This window comes from Pempheris klunzingeri, chromosome 2 (assembly GCF_042242105.1).
Source record: "Pempheris klunzingeri isolate RE-2024b chromosome 2, fPemKlu1.hap1, whole genome shotgun sequence".
Taxonomy (NCBI): Eukaryota; Metazoa; Chordata; class Actinopteri; order Acropomatiformes; family Pempheridae; genus Pempheris; species Pempheris klunzingeri.
The window spans coordinates 26,004,938-26,024,918 of NC_092013.1; the positions used below are offsets into that span (position 1 = coordinate 26,004,938).

Genomic DNA, 19,981 nt, shown 5'->3' on the forward strand with positions numbered 1-19,981 from the left:
AACAGAACTCCGAAGGACCAGTTGGGAGCTGAGGGAGATGAGGGCTGCGAGACAATGCGGAGCGAGTCAGGGCGAGCGAGCGGGGAGAGAGAGCTGCGAGCCGAATGCCGGGCGAGCTAGTAGTGCTGAGAGAGAGAGCCATTCCGCCATCTTGCTCCTTATCTGGCCGACGTCATCCGCCACGCCCCCAATTCGTGTCCACAGCGGACAGCCCCTCCAACCACCGCTGGGCTATGGCCCACACCTATTTGCATACCTGCTGAGCGGAAGCAGAACACGTACACACACAAAACATACGACCATAGTCGTAACAACCATACATTATTTTTTGCATATACTGTACATGTAAACATATATATATTTTATATTTTTTATTCCCTTTCTTTGTATGTGTGAACTGTATCTTGTATGTGTGAATCAGAACTGCTGCTGACTTGAAATTTCCCCATTGTGGGATAAATAAAGGAATATCTTATCTTATCTTATCTTATCTATTTTGACCTGGAAATATTTGTTACAACATTAATTTCATAGCTAAGCTTTTTATTTTTGCAGTTATCGCAGTTCAAAAAATGATTTTGACAGTTTCAGTCTGACTGTAATATTTGGTTGGTCACAGACCCAAGACAGAGGTCCTGCCCCTAATTAACACGTCCCTACTGGATATGACAAATCAGTCTTTACTAACAGGCTATGCACCGCAGTCCTTTAAAGTAGCAGTAATTAAACCTCTCCTGAAAAAGCCTGCTCTTGATTCAGGTGTATTAGCTAACTATAGACCTATATCCAACCTTCCCTTTCTCTCCAAGATCCTGGAGAAAGTTGTAGCTAATCAGCTGTGTAATTTTCTAAACTCTAATAGTCTATTTGAGGATTTTCAGTCAGGTTTTAGAGCGAACCACAGCACAGAGACAGCACTGGTGAAGGTTACAAACGACCTCCTTATGGCTTCAGACAGAGGACTTCTCTCTGTCCTGGTCTTGTTAGACCTGAGTGCCGCTTTCGACACCATCGACCATTGCATCCTGTTACAGAGACTGGAACAGTTCATTGGTATAAAAGGAACTGCATTAAGCTGGTTCAAGTCCTATTTATTAGATCGATTTCAGTTTGTACATATTAATAACGAATCCTCTGTCCACACTAAGGTTAGACATGGAGTTCCACAAGGCTCATTGCTTGGACCAATACTCTTTATCTTATATATGCTTCCTCTTGGTAATATTATCAGGAAGCACTCCATTCATTTCCACTGTTATGCAGATGATACACAATTATATTTATCAATAAAGCCAGATGAACCCAATCAGTTGGTTAAACTTCAAATCTGCCTTAAGGACATAAAGTCCTGGATGAGCAGCGACTTTCTGCTGCTAAATTCAGATAAAACTGAAATTATTTTGCTTGGCCCCAGACACCTCAGAGACAGCTTTTCCACTACCTTAACTGCTCTGGACGGCATTAATCTGGCCTCCAGCTCCACTGTGAGGAATCTGGGAGTCTTATTTGATCAGGATTTGTCCTTTAACTCCCACATTAAACAGATTTCTAGAACTGCCTTTTTCCATCTACGTAATATTGCCAAAATCAGGCCCATCATATCCACTGATGATGCAGAAAAATTGGTCCATGCATTTGTCACTTCTAGGTTGGACTATTGTAACTCTCTATTATCAGGCTGCCCCAATAAGTCGTTAAAGACTCTCCAGTTGGTCCAGAACACTGCTGCTACTCGTGTTCTGACGAGAACTAAAAGAAGAGACCATATTTCTCCTGTACTGGCTTCTCTTCATTGGCTTCCAGTAAAATCTAGAATAGAGTTTAAAATCCTTCTCCTCACCAACAAGGCTCTTAAGGGTCAGGCCCCATCATATCTTAAAGATCTTATAGTACCGTACTACCCCACTAGAGCACTGCGCTCCCAGAATGCAGGCCTACTGGTGGTTCCCAAAGTCTCCAAAAGTAGTTCATGAGGCAGAGCTTTCAGCTATCAGGCTCCTCTCCTGTGGAATCTCCTTCCAGTATGGGTTCGGGGGGCAGACACCCTCTCTACATTTAAGAGTAGACTAAAAACCTTCCTTTTTGACAAAGCATATATTTAAGGGCTGGATCAGGCCTTAGACCAGCCCCTAGTTATGCTGCTATAGGCTCAGACTGCCGGGGGACTCCCATGGGCTCCTCTATTCTCTATCCTCCTCTTCCTCTCCATCGTTATGTCTCATGTCAGCCAAATGTCTGCCTCTAACTTGCTATCTTCCCCGGAGCGTTTCTGTGCTTTCTCATCTCTCAGGTTCCTGTGGATCCTGTGGATCCTGGTCCTGGCCCTGCTGATGTGGTTCTCTGGTTCCTGTGGGTCCTGGTCCCGGTCCCGCTGATGTGGTTCTCTGGTTCCTGTGGATCCTGGTCCTGGTTCTCCTGATGTGGTTCCCTGGTTCCTATGGATCCTGGTCCTGGCCCCGCTGATGTGGTTCTCCACCAGCCAATGGATGTGCGTCTGTCCAGGCTACAGCCTGTCCGTCCTTGGGAGCTGGATCTCTCCTTCACTGTGGTGCTCCCGGAGGTTTCTCTTTTCCCACTGGGTTTTTTGAGTTTTTCCTTCCCGAAGAAGGAGGGTCTTAAAGGGCAGGTGATGCCTCGGACTGATCCATTGGCCTCATCGACTGCTGGACTCTTTATTAGATTGTTTGTTCGCTTACACTTGTTTATTTCATTGAACTTTGTAAAGCACTATGAGACACTCTGTTGTGATATTGGGCTATACAAATAAAATTGAATTGACCAAGCAAAATAACTTCAGTTTTATCTGAATTTAGCAGCAGAAAGTTGCTGCTAAATGGGAGAAACTCCGCAAATCCTGGTGTACCAAGCTTGTAGGATCATACCCAAGAAGACTAGAGGCTGTAATCGCTGCCCAAGGTGCTTCAACAAAATATTGAGTAAAGGGTGTGAATACTTATGTACATGCGATATTTGAGTGTTTTATTTTTAATAAATTTACAAAAATTTCCTAAAACATTTTTCACTTTGTCATCATGGGGTATTGTGTGAAGAATGTGGTGAAGTGGTATGAATACTTTCCAGATGCACTGTATATGTTGGATGCATTTCACAGTCTGAAGTTCAATGTTTAATGAAATCCATGAAAGTGACAAGGGCAAGTATTAAAATAAGGACACACACACGTTTGAGTGCTATATTGTCTAAAGAAAGTTAATTACATGTTAAAAATCCTCAGCCACAAATTCTATCAAATATAAAATTAATTGAGCAATTGTGAAAGAAAAGTGTTTTCTTAAAAAATGTGTGGTTTAGGGTTATGGCCGACCTGCAGCAAATCGAAATGGAATGCAGCAAACTGACAGTAGGGAGCCCTAAACAATAGTTGAACGCGCCCACAACAGGGTGTACTCTTTTTTTAAAGATACAACTATTGAATATATCAAACATCTAGTGGAGCCTAATTAGTAATAACACTAAATCTAGATGATCTATCAATCAATTTAGAATGTAAACGATATGATATCATAGCAACGATAAAAGTTTTGAAACATAGTGCAAAGCAGTCGATGAGATTCATGGATAGAGAAAGAATCCCATAGAAATACGTTAGTTTGAAAATCGTGGGACACACACACACAAAAAGAAAAGTAGACTAAATTTTGTGACTATTTCATGAACTTCTATGGGTTTTTCATTTCCATTGACACTGTTTCATGATGGCGGAACGTATTTTTAAAACATTATGTGCCACAACCAAGGAATTACGGTGTTAAGAGGTTGTGGTCACACCATGTATTTCTGTAAAATCAGGTTAGGATTATAACATTACAATGACTGTGATCCACAGATACACTTGTCAATTATACTAGTAATACTGGTTGAATTAGTGCAGTTCCAGTGTAACATGTCCTGGTTATAGTCTTGCATTGTATTATGAAGTCTCACTTTGAAAAAGGCTGCTTTTTGCAGCAGGAACTTATACTGAATTGAACTTTTTTATTGAACTGCAGTCCTCGGGGGCCACTATCCTGCATCAAAAGATCAGGATAGTTATCAGGCTTCTGCAGAGCTTGATGATGAACTGATCATTTGAATCAGGTGTGTTGGAAGAGGGAAACATCTAAAACATGCAGGATTGTGCTCTCGAGGACCGCAGTTTGACACCCCTGATCTAAACTAAAACTGTGATTTCTACTTAAGAATGCTATTGAGCCTCCCTGTGCCTCTCCATCCTAACTCTTCATTCCTTTCAGTTGAGGTACAAACAGTATGCACAGAGAATGATTACGTTTAACATAATTTTATGACAAGAAAATTATCTCAGAATTACAACATACAGATCATGTGGACATCTCATGATAAACTTACATCTCTGGCTGAAGAACTCTTAAAGGCCTCTTCATCACACCTAATTCGCTTGGGTTGTCTTGGCATTTCACTGTCACTGCTACTAATGGACACAGAATGGACACTCTCACTGGACCAGGGTATTGGCGTAGATGGAGGTGATGTTTGAGATGTGTTTGAAAATACATGATAAACATCTTTTATTTGCAGCATAATTGTGGCTCACATTTTGGAATTCAACAGTAGGCCTGAACCCCACTTTTAGCCATGCAAAAAATTCAGTTCATATCCATCCTGACGCGACAGTACTTTGGTTATTTAATCACTGCTACACACTATAGTGCATTAAAAACATTACCTGTTTTTAAGCACTTATCACAAGTTCAATCTGTTTCCATCAAGTGTTATAATAATGCTTTATAATCTTAAAATTTGATGCACAACAATGAATTAAATGCATCTGAAATAAGCACAGCCATTATTGCAATGTATAATTTAGCTATTTCTTTATATTTACCATTGTCATGACTCTCTTTTATCACAAAGCAAATCCCTTGAACTGTGGATAATTCTGCAAACACTGTTTCATCCACCTCAGTGCCCGAATCATCTTCCACAGTAATCTTGTTCACAGGGATGGAGAACTTCTCTCTCACTAAATGATGAGGTTAAAAGACAACATAACATGTCAAATTGCTTGTCAAATAATATACAGTAGCTTCCATCCAGCCTGAATTATTGGTTAGTCGATTACTAATTAGAAACTTACCTTCTGAAATGAATTCTTCAAAATCAGCAGCTTGTAATTTGATGTATTTCTTGCGGCTTTGATACTGCACCTTAATTATCATCTTGTCATCTACAGCAGTCTTTAGAGAAAGAAAGGGACAACAGGACATTTCGTAAACATCCATTTAATGCTAAATTGTCTAAATAATAATGAAACTACACTGAAATACTCTCTGATGGACCAAAATATACTTTTAGGAACTGAAGCTGGTGGGTATGCAGATGTTCTCTTTCTGCCTGATAGGCCTGGAACTTTTCATACTGCTCCTCACACTTCTTATGATGAATGCTATATCTTTGTATCCCGTCAAACAAGCGGACTGAAAAACACAAAATGGTCCCTTTATCTTAATGACATACATTCTTAAGCTTTACTGAAGACTTAAAATATAAGTGCTGTTGAAAATAGCTTGCCATTGGCTGTCACCTGTGTGACTTTACTATTTACTATTGCATTCTTTGCACTGAAGATAGAAAATGAATGTTGCCAATGTCCTGTAATTGTAACAAGGAATGTGGTATACACAAATGATCTCTCCTCAATCTATTTTGGAATCTATACCGAATACATATTTTCACAAATGAAACATATTTATGAGAGAATTTAGCATAGACACTTTTAATAGGTAACTGAACCAGATTACATTCGTGTTATAGCAACTTACTTAGTAAAGTAACAGCTCAATTTTACTTACCTAAAGGCTGAGGTTTGGAATGGGGGCCCTCGTGATGGTGTTGATAACTACAAATAAAGAGACATACCAAATTAAAACATTTGGAGCATGCTGCTACACGCTGGGAATTTACATTACGTCATCATATTTTAAATGCCATAAAAACGTGTGCAAGTCTAGCTAAGTTAATTCACAAGCACAAGATATACAGTCCTACCTCGTCTGTCTGGGTTAGGTTCCAGAATCCCGCTAAAAGTGAACCGTGATATGGCGAGGGACGACTGTACTCAATGGTATGCTGTCTTTAATGGTAACGTTACTGAAAAGACGGCGCGCAATTTCACAGACAAAAAACCAGGGAAATGATCGTGTCAGCTGAAACATTGTTTGGAGACAATAGTTAAACTGACTTTAAGCTTGACACAAACAACTAAATAATGTTAAAATAATGCTAAACTAGCTTAACATTAGCACATACTGTCTTAAAATTTAGCTGCTTGGGCACCTGCTTAAAAGCAAATACATGACGGTGGTAACTCCTGACTAACCGTTCTAAACTAAACGTTTCATCGTCTCTAAAATTTGAAACAAGCCCACAAACGCATACTTTAATACAAATTATTAATAACACAAAGAGAATTTGTTATGTGGTACTCACCAGTCTCTCTGTTTCATGCTCGATGCGAGGGAAAGAAAATGGCGGATTTCCAAATACCTGGATGTACACAGTAACACCCACAAGTGTAGAATACTGTCAACTCTGTGATTTAACACCAGCACTATTACGATGTGTCACTGGTTCAGAGTTCATTCTGTCACAATCAACACCAGAACATCAACACTTTACTCTAAACTGGCCTAACACTAGAAATGTAAGACTGGTGAATTTGCTGTGCAGCTGATCTAGGCAAGCAAGGGTCAGAGAGGTAAGATGGGTTTGGCTTGGGGGATTGTAGATAACAGTAGTGACCAGAATCATCATCAGCAAGGTATTTGAAGGTATGAGCAGAAGGAATGGAGATGGTGGTAGTTTTGAAGTCACTCCTGTAAACAGCAGCAACACCACCTCCCCACCCCTCAAGACGAGGTTTGTCAATGTATGTGAATTCCAACAACTCCAAAAGACATCAACCTCCTGAGCAGATAAAGTCTTTGCTGCCCTTTCTTATTAAGTGCATTTGAGTCCAGTCCAGTTCATTGTTTATAAGTTGTCACCATCTTGATGTCTGTTCCCTGGATGCTCACTGGTGTGGGGGTGGCGTGTGCGTGCCTGTGGAAATCCACCACAAGTCCTTTGGTTTTCCCCGTGCTGATCCCGAGGTAGTTCTTCTGGCACCAGTCCACAAAGTCCTAGGTTAGTTCTCTGTACTCCCTGTCATCTGCATTGGAGCAAAGGCAGTTCAGGTGATTTTGCTTTGTGATAGGCTGTGAGGTCAGTGGAAGAGGACAGAAACTGATAAGATTCACATGTTGTTGTGTGATGATTTAGTGAGCAAATTGGCATGCAACAGGAGGACCATATGGACAGGATGGAGTTTGGCGACGTGGAGTGATGTGTAAAGATACAACCTGATCCACTGTGTGGAGGACGGCGTCTGTTTCTCTGATAATTAAGTGAGAAGAATGGCAGAGAGACCAGCAAGCCCAAGATAGATAGATAGATAGATCCCCAGCCTGACGAATTGTGGTCATCCTGTCGGGTAATCCGTGAAGCAGGAAGTGAAGAAGGAATCCAGTCCCATTTTCATGCTTTTCTCTAAGCTTGGGAGTTAGGATGGTGTTGAAAGAACTCAAAAGGTCAAAGAACATGATCGCCACATAACTAGCTGTCTCATCCAAGTGATAGCAAACCCAGTGGAGCATATAGAGGAGAGCATCTTCCACCACCATATTTTCCTGGTACCCAAACTGTAGGTGTCAAGTGCATGTTCACACTGTGGTCTCAGGAGGTGCAGAAGCAGCCGCTCCAGTGTCCTCGTGATGTGCAATGTGAGGGCCATCGGTCTGTAGTCTTCAAGCTAGACTCCTCCCTGTCTGGAGGCTTAAGTGAAGTAGTGGAAGAGGGAATGGGTGAGGCAGATTTTGTTTAACTCATTGGCCCTGTCTTCATCACCCACTGTTGCCTGAGTGTTCTTCTGCTTGTAGCCAGTGATGGTCCTCATACCCCTCCACAACTCTCTACTGTTGCTGTGTGGCAGCTTTCTCTCCACTTTCCTTTTGTAGACCACCTTGGCCTGATTTAGACTTCTCTTTAGCTATTGTTACACTTACTTGCCATTCTCCTTGCTTCCATCCCTAAAGGCCTCCTTTTTCTGGTTGAGGACTGTCTCAATGTCATTGGTGGACCAGGGTTCATCATTGGGAAAACAGCGTACAGTCCTTGCTGGTATAACCATGTCCCTACAGAAGTTAATGAAGTTCAGTGAAGTCAACCAATGTCAATGTTTGAGTTATTGTTATTGTCCTGTGACCCCAGCAGTACATCCCAATCCATTCAAAGCAGGCCCTGAGAGACTCTCTGGCCTCTAGTGTCCACCTGAATGTGTGGGTGGTTGTGGCTTATTAATCATGACTTTTAGTTTGGGTTTAGTTTAAACTACGCTTTAGCTAATTTTCAAGACCTCTACCTTCTATCAAAAAGCATTTGTTTTCTCATTCTCACATGTTGCTCAAACGTATCAAAAGGAAATGGAGAGTAAATGCTTCCCTTTATTCAGAGGACACTTGTCATCATCTGTATTTTCTCTACTGCTCCCCTGCTCTCTGAGGAGGTTGTTTTAAGAACCATTATAACAACACAGAGGCACATGGGTGTAACAGCCACAATCAACAGTTCCATCTGGAGCAGTCATGGCCAAGACCACCTCCATGAAGACATAATCGCTTTATTTCCTCCAAAGTAACACAGCCCCTTTGGAATATCCCTAATCTTGACTAACATTATGTCTCTTTAATTAATTGAAGTAGCTTTGAAGATAGATGTGGGATTTAAAAGATTCCCTCCTCTCCTGCATGCCTTTCAAAAACAGCCTGCTTTAAGTTACATTTCTAACATTTTAGCTGCATATTTGTAATAACCACAGAGACTTATTCACCTTTACTGTATAGCAAATTAAGTAAAACAGTGCCATTATGACATGACAGAAGGACTCCATGATGGGCATTCAAAGCATACAAAGGTTATTATGTTTTAGCAAGACATGTCTGAATGTTGGTTATAATGTATGGCACGTAATGACGAGTATGAAATTATGAGAATGATGAAAAGATTGCATACACCTCTTTCCACACAGAAAGAGGTCTTTACTGTATTATATACAGTAACAACATATCAAATCAGCGAGGTGTTGTTCCATCACAAGCCAAAACAGCGTCAATGCTCTTGTCATAGATTCTTCAATCATGTGGAACTTTACTGAAAGGGTTAGCAGCATTCTTCCAAAAGATATTCCCCTCACATCATTTGTTGTTGCGATGATGAAAGTGGAGAGTGTTTCTGGTGTCCAGATGAGTTGAGATCTGGTGATTCTGAGGGTAACGTCATAAGATACATAGAATTTTCATTCTAATCAAACCACTAAGTGAGTCCTTGTAAAAAAAAAAGGGAAGATTGTCTTCAAATTGGTTGATTTTCTTGCCTAATTGTGGATAAACTACTTTTCTCTAATTCCAATTGCACAAAATGAAACTAAAGTAATTCAAGTTATGCAATACTTACTATACTTGTATAGGAGAGCTACAGGCATGGGCACCAAGTTAAAGTGGGGTTGCATGATTAGCAATGGTCAAGGGGTAGCATAGCAGGAAAATTATCATTTAATTACACCTGAAAATGCCATTTCCTACCTTCAATAATGACCACTAAATCTGGTCTTTCAGTATAATCTTCGATTTATCCATTCATCCATTGTCTATAAAGCTTATCCTTAAGGGTCGTGGGGGGCTTGAGCCAATCCCAGCTGCCATTTGACAAGAAGCAGGGTACACCCTGGACTTTTACTATTATTAGTCATGTTAATATTATTCATATATTTGTTATTGTCATGTTATTCACTGTTACCATATTTCTCATTATTAGTCTGTAGCACGAGACCGGTTCCTTGTGGGTTCACCCAGCACTGACATATCACCGACAGCCGTTTAAGCTCCAATCTCCGTTTATTTCGGAACATGCAAAACAACCCAAATTCTTAATTGAGGGCGGTGTCCTGCCGCTTGCCCGTTAGCGCCGATCTGGTCCTGACAGGTGGCTCCTGCTCCGGTCGACTCTGACCATGTGTTCCTCCTTTTTTCCCCAGGCCCTGGCATGCTACTGCTTAAATAGGGAGAGAGGCAATTTACTGCACCTGTTCCCAGGTGCATTGGTGGTACTTACCTCTCCTGGGCCAGTCCTGCAACTCTCCCTGCCCCCTGCCCCCACCTCCACATACCTCCACTGCCCGACTTAGGCCGGGGACCATCCAGCCTAACCCACTCCCCCCCACCCTCCAAGGGGCGGGAGAGGAAGTCAGTCACAGCCATCTGTGCCTCGGTCTATGGATCACCGTGAACTTAAAAGGCTGTAGAGCCAGATACCACCGGGTGATCCGGGCGTTGGTATCCTTCATGCGGTGGAGCCATTGGAGCGGGGCATGGTCCGAACAGAGGGTGAATGGCGGATGGCGAGGCGGATGGCGAGGCACTCTTTCTCCACCGTGCTATACCTGCTCTCTCGCTCGGAGAGCTTCCTGCTGAGGTACAGCACGGGGCGGTTGACTCCCCGCACCTGCTGGGACAAAACGGCCCCCAGCCCTCTGTCCGAGGCATCAGTCTGCAACACAAAGGGGAGAGAGAAGTTAGGCGTGTGCAGAAGTGACCCCCCAAAGAGAGCCTGTTTCACCCTCTCAAACGCCCGCTGACACCTCTCCGTCCACTGGACTCTGAGGCACCTTTTCGTGTCAGATCGGTCAGGGGACTGGTGAGGTCCGCGAAGTTCAGTATGAACCGATGATAGTACCCCGCCAGCCCCAAGAACTGTCTGACCTCTTTCTTGAACTTGGGCCGCGGACAGGCCGCAATCGCCGTGGTCTTGTCTACCTGTGGCCGCACCTGCCCGCCACCCAAGTGGTACCCCAGATACCATACCTCCCTCCGTCCAACCACACACTTCTTCGGGTTGGCCGTGAGCCCCGCCTGCCTCAGGGACTCCAGCACTGCGGCCACCCGCTGCACATGCTCTGCCCAGGTGTCGCTGTGGATGATGACATCATCCAGGTTGGCGGTAGCATATGCAACGTGAGGACGCAGCACCCGGTCCATGAGGCGTTGGAAGGTGGCTGGGGCCCCAAACAACCCGAACGGAAGTGTGAAGAATTGGTACAATCCGTACGGAGTGGAGAAGGCCATTTTCTCCCTGGACTCTGGAGACAAGGGAATATGCCAGTAGCCCTTGGTCAAATCCAGTGTCGTGAAAAATCGAGAGGTGCCCAGCCGGTCCAGAAGCTTGTCGACCCGGGGCATCGGCATCGAACCATGACACATCATTCACCTTGTGATAGTCCACACAGAACTGGATAGACCCATCCTTCTTGACCACCAGAACGATGGGGCTGCACCAGGCACTGTGGGACTCCTCTATTACTCCCATCGCTAACCACTTTTCTCTTGCGTTTAGGTAAACGATAGGGCCGTGAACGAACCATCACCCCTGGGTGAGACTCAATGTGGTGCTGTATGAGGTCGGTACGTCCTGGCAGGGGGGAGAACACATCAGCAAAACGCTGTTGCAACTGGGCTACATCTGCTCCCTGGGACGGCAAGAGATGGTCCTCACAATGGAGCGGAGTGGATTTGGTGGAATTTGGTACCTCCGGCCCCAACTCATCTCTCTCTGTGATTGCCGTCACCAGAGAAACAGGCTCTGCCTCTCTCCATATTTTGAGGAGGTTGAGGTGGTATATCTGTGTGGCTCCTCCCCTGTCAGTACGTTCCACCTCATAGTCCACGTCGCCCACTCGCCGTGTGACCACAAAGGGTCCTTGCCACCTGGCGAGTAAATTTGAGCTAGGAGATGGGAGCAATACAAGTACTTTATCTCCAGATGAAAATTGTCTCAGCCTCTATTGTACTAGCGCTGTTGACGTTCCTGGGCCTGGAGCAAATTCTCACGTGACAACCTTCCCAAAGTGTGGAGTCTTGCTCTCAGGTCCAGGATGTATTGAATTTCATTCTTACTGGGGCTTGGACCATCCTCCCAGTTTTCCTTAATTAGGTCCGGCACCCCTCTTGGTCTCCTGCCAAACAGCAGTTCAAAGGGAGAAGCGCCGATCTGGTCCTGACAGGTGGCTCCTGCTCCGGTCGACTCTGATCATGTGTTCCTCCTTTTTTTCTCAGTGCTACTGCTTAAATGGGGAGAGAGGCAATTTACTGCACCTGTTCCCAGGTGCGTTGGTGGTACTTACCTCTCTCCAGCACCATCTCCTGGGCCAGTCCTGCAACTCTCCCTGTTGCAGCTGAGCTCAAAATCGGCCCCCACCTCCACATAGTCATATCCCTATTATCAGTAATATAGTTACTTTTATGGTTGTTTGCTGTGCATCTCCCCTCTTGCCCCCACAACCCCCTTCTCTTCTCTCTCTCTCGAATGCCTGATGCTTGCTCATGTGGCTCGTTCTTAAATCCTTAATTTTGAATTCTTGAATCATTGGGTCCCTCTCTTAAGAGTTTGGTCTAGACTTGCTCTATATGGAAAGTGTCTTTAGATAACATTTGCTATGAATTGATGCTATATAAATAGCAATTGATTGATTGAGTGATTGGTCGCTAATCAATCGCAGGGCCAACACATAGAGACAGACAACCATTCATGCTAACATTTACACCTATGGGCACTTTAGAGTCACCAATTAAGCTAACCTGCATGTCTTTGGACTGTGGGAGAAAGCAGAAGTACCTGGAGAAATGTCCAACTTGCCAGCCAGCGGACCTACATGTAGCTCTATTATAGTAGTTTCAGGGACTGATTAAAGTGTAGTGTCTTAAAATGTACATTTTGCATATATTAATAGTTTACAAATTTGAATAGTGCTAAACTCATCTGGACATACTCTATTTTGTACTTAAAAACAAGCTTTTGTTTTGTTTGTGATCTGGTTGAACATCATGTGCATTTCAGTTTTCTAATCATCAAAACTAGCCATATCCTAACCCCTCTTACACATGGTGTGTGTGTTTATATGTATGAATATCAACATCACCTAAAAATGGGACTCAAGCCCCCATCTCCCCCCCTCCCCTCCTGCAGCTCTAGACAAAGCCACAGTGTATTTCAGTAAGTTGCAACACGTCTGACACAGACAGTCTCCTGTTGTCGGAGTGGAGACACTATGCAGCCACCCTATATATACCATGCACACAAGAACTGACCTCATGGGGGCAGTTGACTTATATACTCTTCAAGACACAACACCTGTACTGGCCACACAGTGATGAGCAACACGCAGTAATAAAAGAACTGTGTGTGTAACCTCTCCTGTTAACCTTGATTTGATCCAGTTTTGGAGCAGCGTGGAGCTGGAGAGATAATCTCTCAGACGTTGTAGTAGTTTAGTCTGTGGAGAACTTGGGAACCAGCTGAAATCAATTTCTAGTACCAAGATGCCCTTGAGCGAAACCCCTAACCACTCAAGGCGCCATCCTTAGAGGCAGCCATCATCTCTTCATACATTTAATTTATTTTTTTGTAATTTGCACAGGCCCTGTTTGTGTGTTTTAATATAACAACAGTGAATTGAATTTCACTTAGCAGGATTAATAAAGTATTCCATCTTCTTCAAATCTTCCATTCCAGTAAGAGAATTAAATGTGGACACTCAAACATTAGATCTCTGTCATGCAGAGCTTTATTGATAAACGATTTAATATCAGATCATCATATTGATTTTATTCTGTCTTACTAAAACCTGACTGTGTAACGAAGGATATGTTAGCCTGAATGAATCCACTCTCCAAGTCATATTAATATTCACATTCCTCAAGACTCCAGATGAGGAGGCGGAATTGTAGCCATTTTCAAGCCTATTAATCAACCCTAGACATAAACATAATTAGAACTTATTTGAAAGCCTTGTTCTTTGTCTTTGACACCCAACCTGTAAAATGTAACAGCCAATTCTATTTCTTATAGTATATCACCCTCATGTGCCATACTATTAATTTATATTTGAATTGTCAGAGTTTTAAATAAATGTAGTCCTTATTACAGAAAGTAATTACAGTAGGTGACTTTAATATTTGTGTGGACATATGATGACCTTACCACTAAATTCCTCTCATCAGGCTCTGATTTAACTAATCACACTCAATTGGCTTCTTTCAAAGTCTTTTTACAAATTTAAATTTTATCGGACCATTACCAATTATCATGTGACTGCTTATTACTGGACTACATGCCATTAGACAAAAATGTCTTTTCTAGATGTCGTATCTGATAGTGCTGCAACAAAATTTAAGGAAGCAATTCAGCATTCAGCAAATCAGCATTTAATTCAATGGCATGACCATAACAGCCACCAAGTCCTGCTGCAGGTCTTTTTCAGTTGTTCAGTTCAGTTTGGCCACTTGCCTCCTATGCTGCAAACTATGTGTTCAACAGCAGCTCTAGGAATATTCAGTGTATTTGCAATCTTTTTGTATCCTTTTTCTTGTTTGTGCAAGGCAATGATCTCCTCTCTTAACTTTTTGGACAATTCTCTTGACTTACCCATATTTCTAACATGCAACCAAATGTCACTGTGAACAAACCCCTAGACAGTCTGGGTATTTAATGTGTTCTATGTCAACCACACACAGGCTTGAGACAAGGCAAGGCAATATTCTGGGAACACTGAGTAGACCTACACCAGATTACCTGAGGGGTCTGGACACCTCATACCTTATAAGTAAGTCAGTTATGTATTTGGGTCCAAGACCATGTATTGCGTTGTAAGCAAATATATCCTTTGGCACACTGGAAGCCAGTGGAGGGATTTAAGAACTGGTGTGATGTGCTCCACCTTCTTGGTGTTAGTGAGGAGTCTGGCCACTGCATTCTGGACAAGCTGCAGTTGTCTAATTGAAGACCCGTGAAGACACTATTCCAATAGTCCAGCCTGCTGAAGATAAATGCATGAAAACGTTTTTCTGTAACTTGTTTAGAGAAACATCTTTTAATTGTGGCTATAATTTTAAGGTGATAGTAGACTAATTTGATGATTGTTTTTATGTGGGAATTGAAATTTAAGTCCCCCTAATAGCACCAAGATTTCTGGCTTGATGAGTGGGCTTTAATTGCATGGAGTCAAGATGAGCCTTGACTTTTAATCTTGTTCTATCATGTTTTATCTGTGTTTAGTTATAGGAAATTCAGGCGCATCCACACATCGATGTGTTTGGCACATCTGTTCAGCAAATGTAAGGGACTGTAGTCATGTGGAGACACTGTTACATAGAGTTTGTTGAGGTATTATATGAGATGTAAGATTCAATGATCTGAGCAAGGGGAAGCATATAAATGTTAAAAGAAGAGGTCCGAGAATGGACCCTTGAGGTACCCCACGGTATTTTTGTTCGCTCAGATTTAAAATTAAATCAAGATTTAAAATTACGCAGGCATTGTCAACAGTATCCAATGCAGCACTGAGATCCAATAAAATTAGAATTGAGATTTTCGATGCATTGTTACTCAGATGGATGTCATTTTAAAACTTTAACAAGTGCAGTGTCAGTGCTGTGGTGTTGTCTCACACCAGAGTGAAAGAGATTGAGGGAATTATTTTGCATCAGGATGGTGTTAAGATGCAGAAAAACAACCCTTTCAATAACATTTGCCAGAAAAGTTTGATATTGGTCTGTAGTTATTTATCACAGAGGCATCTAGATTATGCTTTTACAAGAGAGGTTTAATGACTGCTGTCTTCAGGGCCCTAGGAAAAAGGCCTGACTGAAGAGAACTGTTGGCAATATGCAATATAGTGTATTTGGTGCTAAGCAGTTAAAAACATCTGTAAAAAACAGGTTGTAAGCAGGTAGTGGGTCTAAGATTACACACAATGTTTGTCAAGGCTGCACAATCCACAGTTTGTCAACAGAAGTGGTTTTACATGGAGGCACAGGTGACGTACAAGTTTTGCCCAGAGACGAGTTACAGATTTTCTGTCTAATCTTTACTATTTTCTCTGTAAAAAAGGATGCAAAGTTGTTGCATGATTTGGTGGATAGCAGTTCAGGGGGAAATGATGCTGAGGGCTTTGTTAGTCTGTCAACAACAGCAAAAGTCAAAACAGTAAACAGTAAATAAAGTGCGTGTGTTACTGTTATTTTTGTTAATAATCTCAGCGAAAAAATACTGCCTTGCCCTTTTTAATTCAAAGTTGTAAAATATAAAAATAGCTTGGTTTACGCCACCTGTGTTCTGCCTTTCTACACTGTTTTATGCGTTTTCACCAATGTGGCATTACTCCATGGTGCTTTCCTCTTACCAGAGACCACTTGACATTAAAATTGAAACTGTCAACAAAGTCACTGACGGAAAATGAAGGTAGAGTTGGTGTGGGTGTAAAGGCCTGGGTGAATAACATACAGGTGTTTCTGTCGATATAACTCTTTCTGATCGTTTCAGCTGAACTCCTACTACAGGAATGGTCATTTTAAAGAAAATACTGTATTGTTTTGTCTGGAAGGTGTGTTTTCTGTGGCATCATGAGGTGGGTAAGTTGGTGCTCAAAAATGAGTGGGAGTTCAAGTGGGAGTCAAAATGACTGAATGAAAAGTTTTAATAGCTTCACCTTAATGTTGCTTTATGTGTTAAATAATTAGTGCTGTTTATTGGCATTTTATTTTTGGAAAAGAAACACATCAAAGCCATATATCAAAACCAAAAAAATCCACATTTGAATATTAGTAAACTTATAGTTCTACATTAATATCAGGTCTTCTCCCGTCACTGCCCACCCTGGTATGGAATGTTGAAATCCAACCTGGACAGAAATGTAAAACACAGTTTAGTTCTTGATTTTAAGATTTTACAAAAGTAATAGTGGGTTTGGAAATGAAAACATGTAGAACATGGAGAAACATTGTGAAAACTTTACTTTAAGATGCTTGCAACAGCTAATTAGGACTAAAGACTAAATGCAACTAGAGCTGAAGGGAATGTCATTAGTTTTGCAGGTATTTGGTCATAAATCAAAGCATTGGTTTAGCAGTTTGATCTGACGATCGCTGATGAAGCTGCAAAATGTGGAGGGATCACCAAAGTTAGAAAATTCAACCCATGGGAGACGTGTGTACCAAATCACATGGTGATCTATCCAGTAGTTGTTTTATGTTGAAAATACTCTCAACCATTTTTATTTGAACATTCCAGCAACTACATAGTCATTCCCCACCCCCATTTTGGTCTGTCAGACCACATATCACTGCTTCTCCTGTCAACTTACTCCCAGTTGATTAAAAGAGTTACACAAATCAGGAAAAAACAGTTAACGTGTGGAGATGAAGCTACAGATAAAGGCAGCTGTGGCTCAAAGGTAGAGTGGGTTGTCCCTCAACTGGAAGGTTGGTGGTTCAATCCCAGCTATGAGTCCTTGGGGACTCCTTGTCCTTGAAGTGTCCTTGGGCAAGACACTGAACCCCAACTTGCTCATGAAGCATGGCTGAAGTGTATGAATGTGTGTGAAAGAATAGTCTCCTCCAACTTTCCTCCTGAATGAATGATGTGTGAATGGGTGAATGAGGATGTCATGTAAAAGCGCTTTGAGTAGTCGAAATGACTAGAAAGGCACTATACAAATACAGCCCATTTACCATTACAGTGGTTTTGCAGAATTTTGAGGCACAGATTGGCACATGTTGACAGATGCTGCAACCCAGGATAACTAAGTAAATTTTAATTTAAATGTGCTGATAAGGTGGTGATCACAAAGACAATAGAATCATTCCCCAACCAAAAGCCAAGATGAATGAAGAGGTGAGGGCCATATCCAGTGGCAAAAAAACTGCCTCTTAGTCAGTAAACAAATAAGCATACAGCACTGCCACAGACTGAAAGCTGGCATAAAGGAGGCAAAGCAGAGACATAAGGAGAGAGTGGAGAGAGAGCCTCCTCACTCAGCTGTCAAGTCTACTCCACCTCCAGAGGGCTGGCTACGGCCAGCTACTGCATCCAAAGTGGATGTGAGAAAAAACGTACAAGAGTGAACATACGTTAATCTGTTGGCTCCGATAACATCCATGGTCATGTACTAAGAACATGTGCCGGCCAGCTAGTTGATGATTTTATATATTTTTATGTGTGGCATTGGGGGATTATGATCTAAATTACATTTTACACACTTTTTTATTACCATTTAGGACTCTTTGAGCTGTTTCCTCAGAAGTGAAGCTTCTGCTGCCATCTCTGCCTCTGATCTCCACTTGGAGGGAATATCCTCATTTTCTTGGTCATGCTTCTGCAACTACAAAAAACGACAGTGTAACAGTGCAATGTTAGAACAAAAATGAAGGTGTTTGTTTTCGATAGTATGAGCCTTGAATAATTGTGTGAAATTCCACCTGAGCTAAAATAGAACACAATTAAACATAGTATCACATATGGGCATCAGTTGCATTGGATGTCATGAATACCAGTACTGGGTCTCTGTAACGGTGGACACATGCTTTTTCATGCAAGAGACTCAGTAAGGAAACACAGTTTAAGAGGATTTTTTTTATATGAAATTTTTTTCTATCATTTATGTGTGAACCTTTTTCACATAATTACAACAAATTGTAACCACCTACTATTATTATTTGTAGTAGTAATAGTAACAGTAGCAATACTAGTATTATAACAGCTATGGAAGCAGCTTCTAAGTAATAAGGCCATTAGGAGATAAATGATTGAACCATCACATTTTGGGAAAGGTAGCTCTTATAATCTAATGAGTGCCATGTTGTTAAGAGACTTAATCTGTTAAATTTGGGTATTTTTATTAAATTTGCTAGTATTTATTCCCCATAAATGCCCTCATAACCAGGCTACTCAGGTGCTCAGTGACCTAATGAAACCTCTTGTTGGTTCTAGCATTGGAGGAAGATAGTAATGAAGAATCAGATGCGTTTCATTATATTATGGCATTCTTGAAGTATGAGTACTGTGTTTTCATTTCCGTTGTTTTTGTGTGTGTGTGTGTGTGTGTTGAGCTCTGTATGAAGGCCCATATAGATCATTGTAAACTAGCTTTGGCCTTTAATTCTGTAATACATGGCATTGGTCGATGCTATCTGTGGTATTACATCCCTAAAAACACAGGCAAAGTGAAAGTAAAGTAATCAAGGATTCTGTGTAGTTTTCTTAGAGGTGGTATTTCACAGGATTAAGCCTGACTTTAAGAAGTTTTGAACAACTGAAGTTTGAGTGTATACATTATTGCTGTGAGAGAATAAACAACAATTATGCCACAGGGAGCAGGACGGGGGTCACACTGATGGCCACAACAACACAGCACTAGTGTCTCAGTTAGTGTTCTGAAGCATAAATGGACGTGACATCTGAGAGAGCGCAACACACCACCAACATGAGGGAGACATCACGGTTCAGTGACCACAGTGAAAATGAGCACTTATTGCTTATTGCTTGTAAGCAATAACCAATAATGTTATATGTTCTGACTTCAGTATTGTTTGGTAGCACCCCAATACTACTATCAAATCAACATATACAGTTAGACAAGTTCAGGCCACAGTGACAAGGAGAATGTATGTATGTCTCAATACATCCTGGAGACAAATTACAGCCAAGTTTTTATAGCATGAAACCACATTTTGAAAAGTTCAAAAAAATCTTGGTGTTCATCATAAACACTGAAAAAACACAAAAAGAAAATATTATATATTATTTTTTAAAATGCCTTTAAATGTATCTCTTCTCATTTTTATTATTATATTATGTGCAAACATTTTTCTTCTCAATTACAAGCTATTTAGCCATTTGATATTGTGTTATCGTGCTTCCCTTCCATCTCCCTACCAGTAATTCTTTGTTCTTCCCTCTTTCATTTTTAAACTCGATGGCTATAGTTAATCAGGAGTGATTATCTATCTATCTATCTATCTATCTATCTATCTATCTATCTATCTATCTATCTATCTATCTATCTATCTATCTATCTATC

General features: G+C 41.5%; 1 protein-coding gene across 4 annotated transcripts in view; it reads right to left on the reverse strand.

The window, feature by feature from the left end:
- Positions 1-16,582: 16,582 nt before the first annotated feature.
- LOC139217526 (bis(5'-adenosyl)-triphosphatase-like) overlaps positions 16,583-19,981 on the reverse strand; it is a 340,133-nt gene continuing 336,734 nt past the window's right edge. For 2 of the 4 annotated variants that reach the window (XM_070848855.1, XM_070848863.1), the window contains 2 exons: positions 18,173-18,283; positions 16,583-16,804 (listed from right to left, as the gene is read on the reverse strand). In XM_070848855.1, the coding sequence (XP_070704956.1) occupies positions 18,176-18,283 (108 nt within the window). In that variant the 3' untranslated portion in view covers positions 16,583-16,804; positions 18,173-18,175. Of the gene's footprint in view, positions 16,805-18,161; positions 18,284-19,981 lie in introns of all 4 variants that reach the window. The other 2 variants (XM_070848871.1, XM_070848880.1) reach the window with 2 other exon arrangements.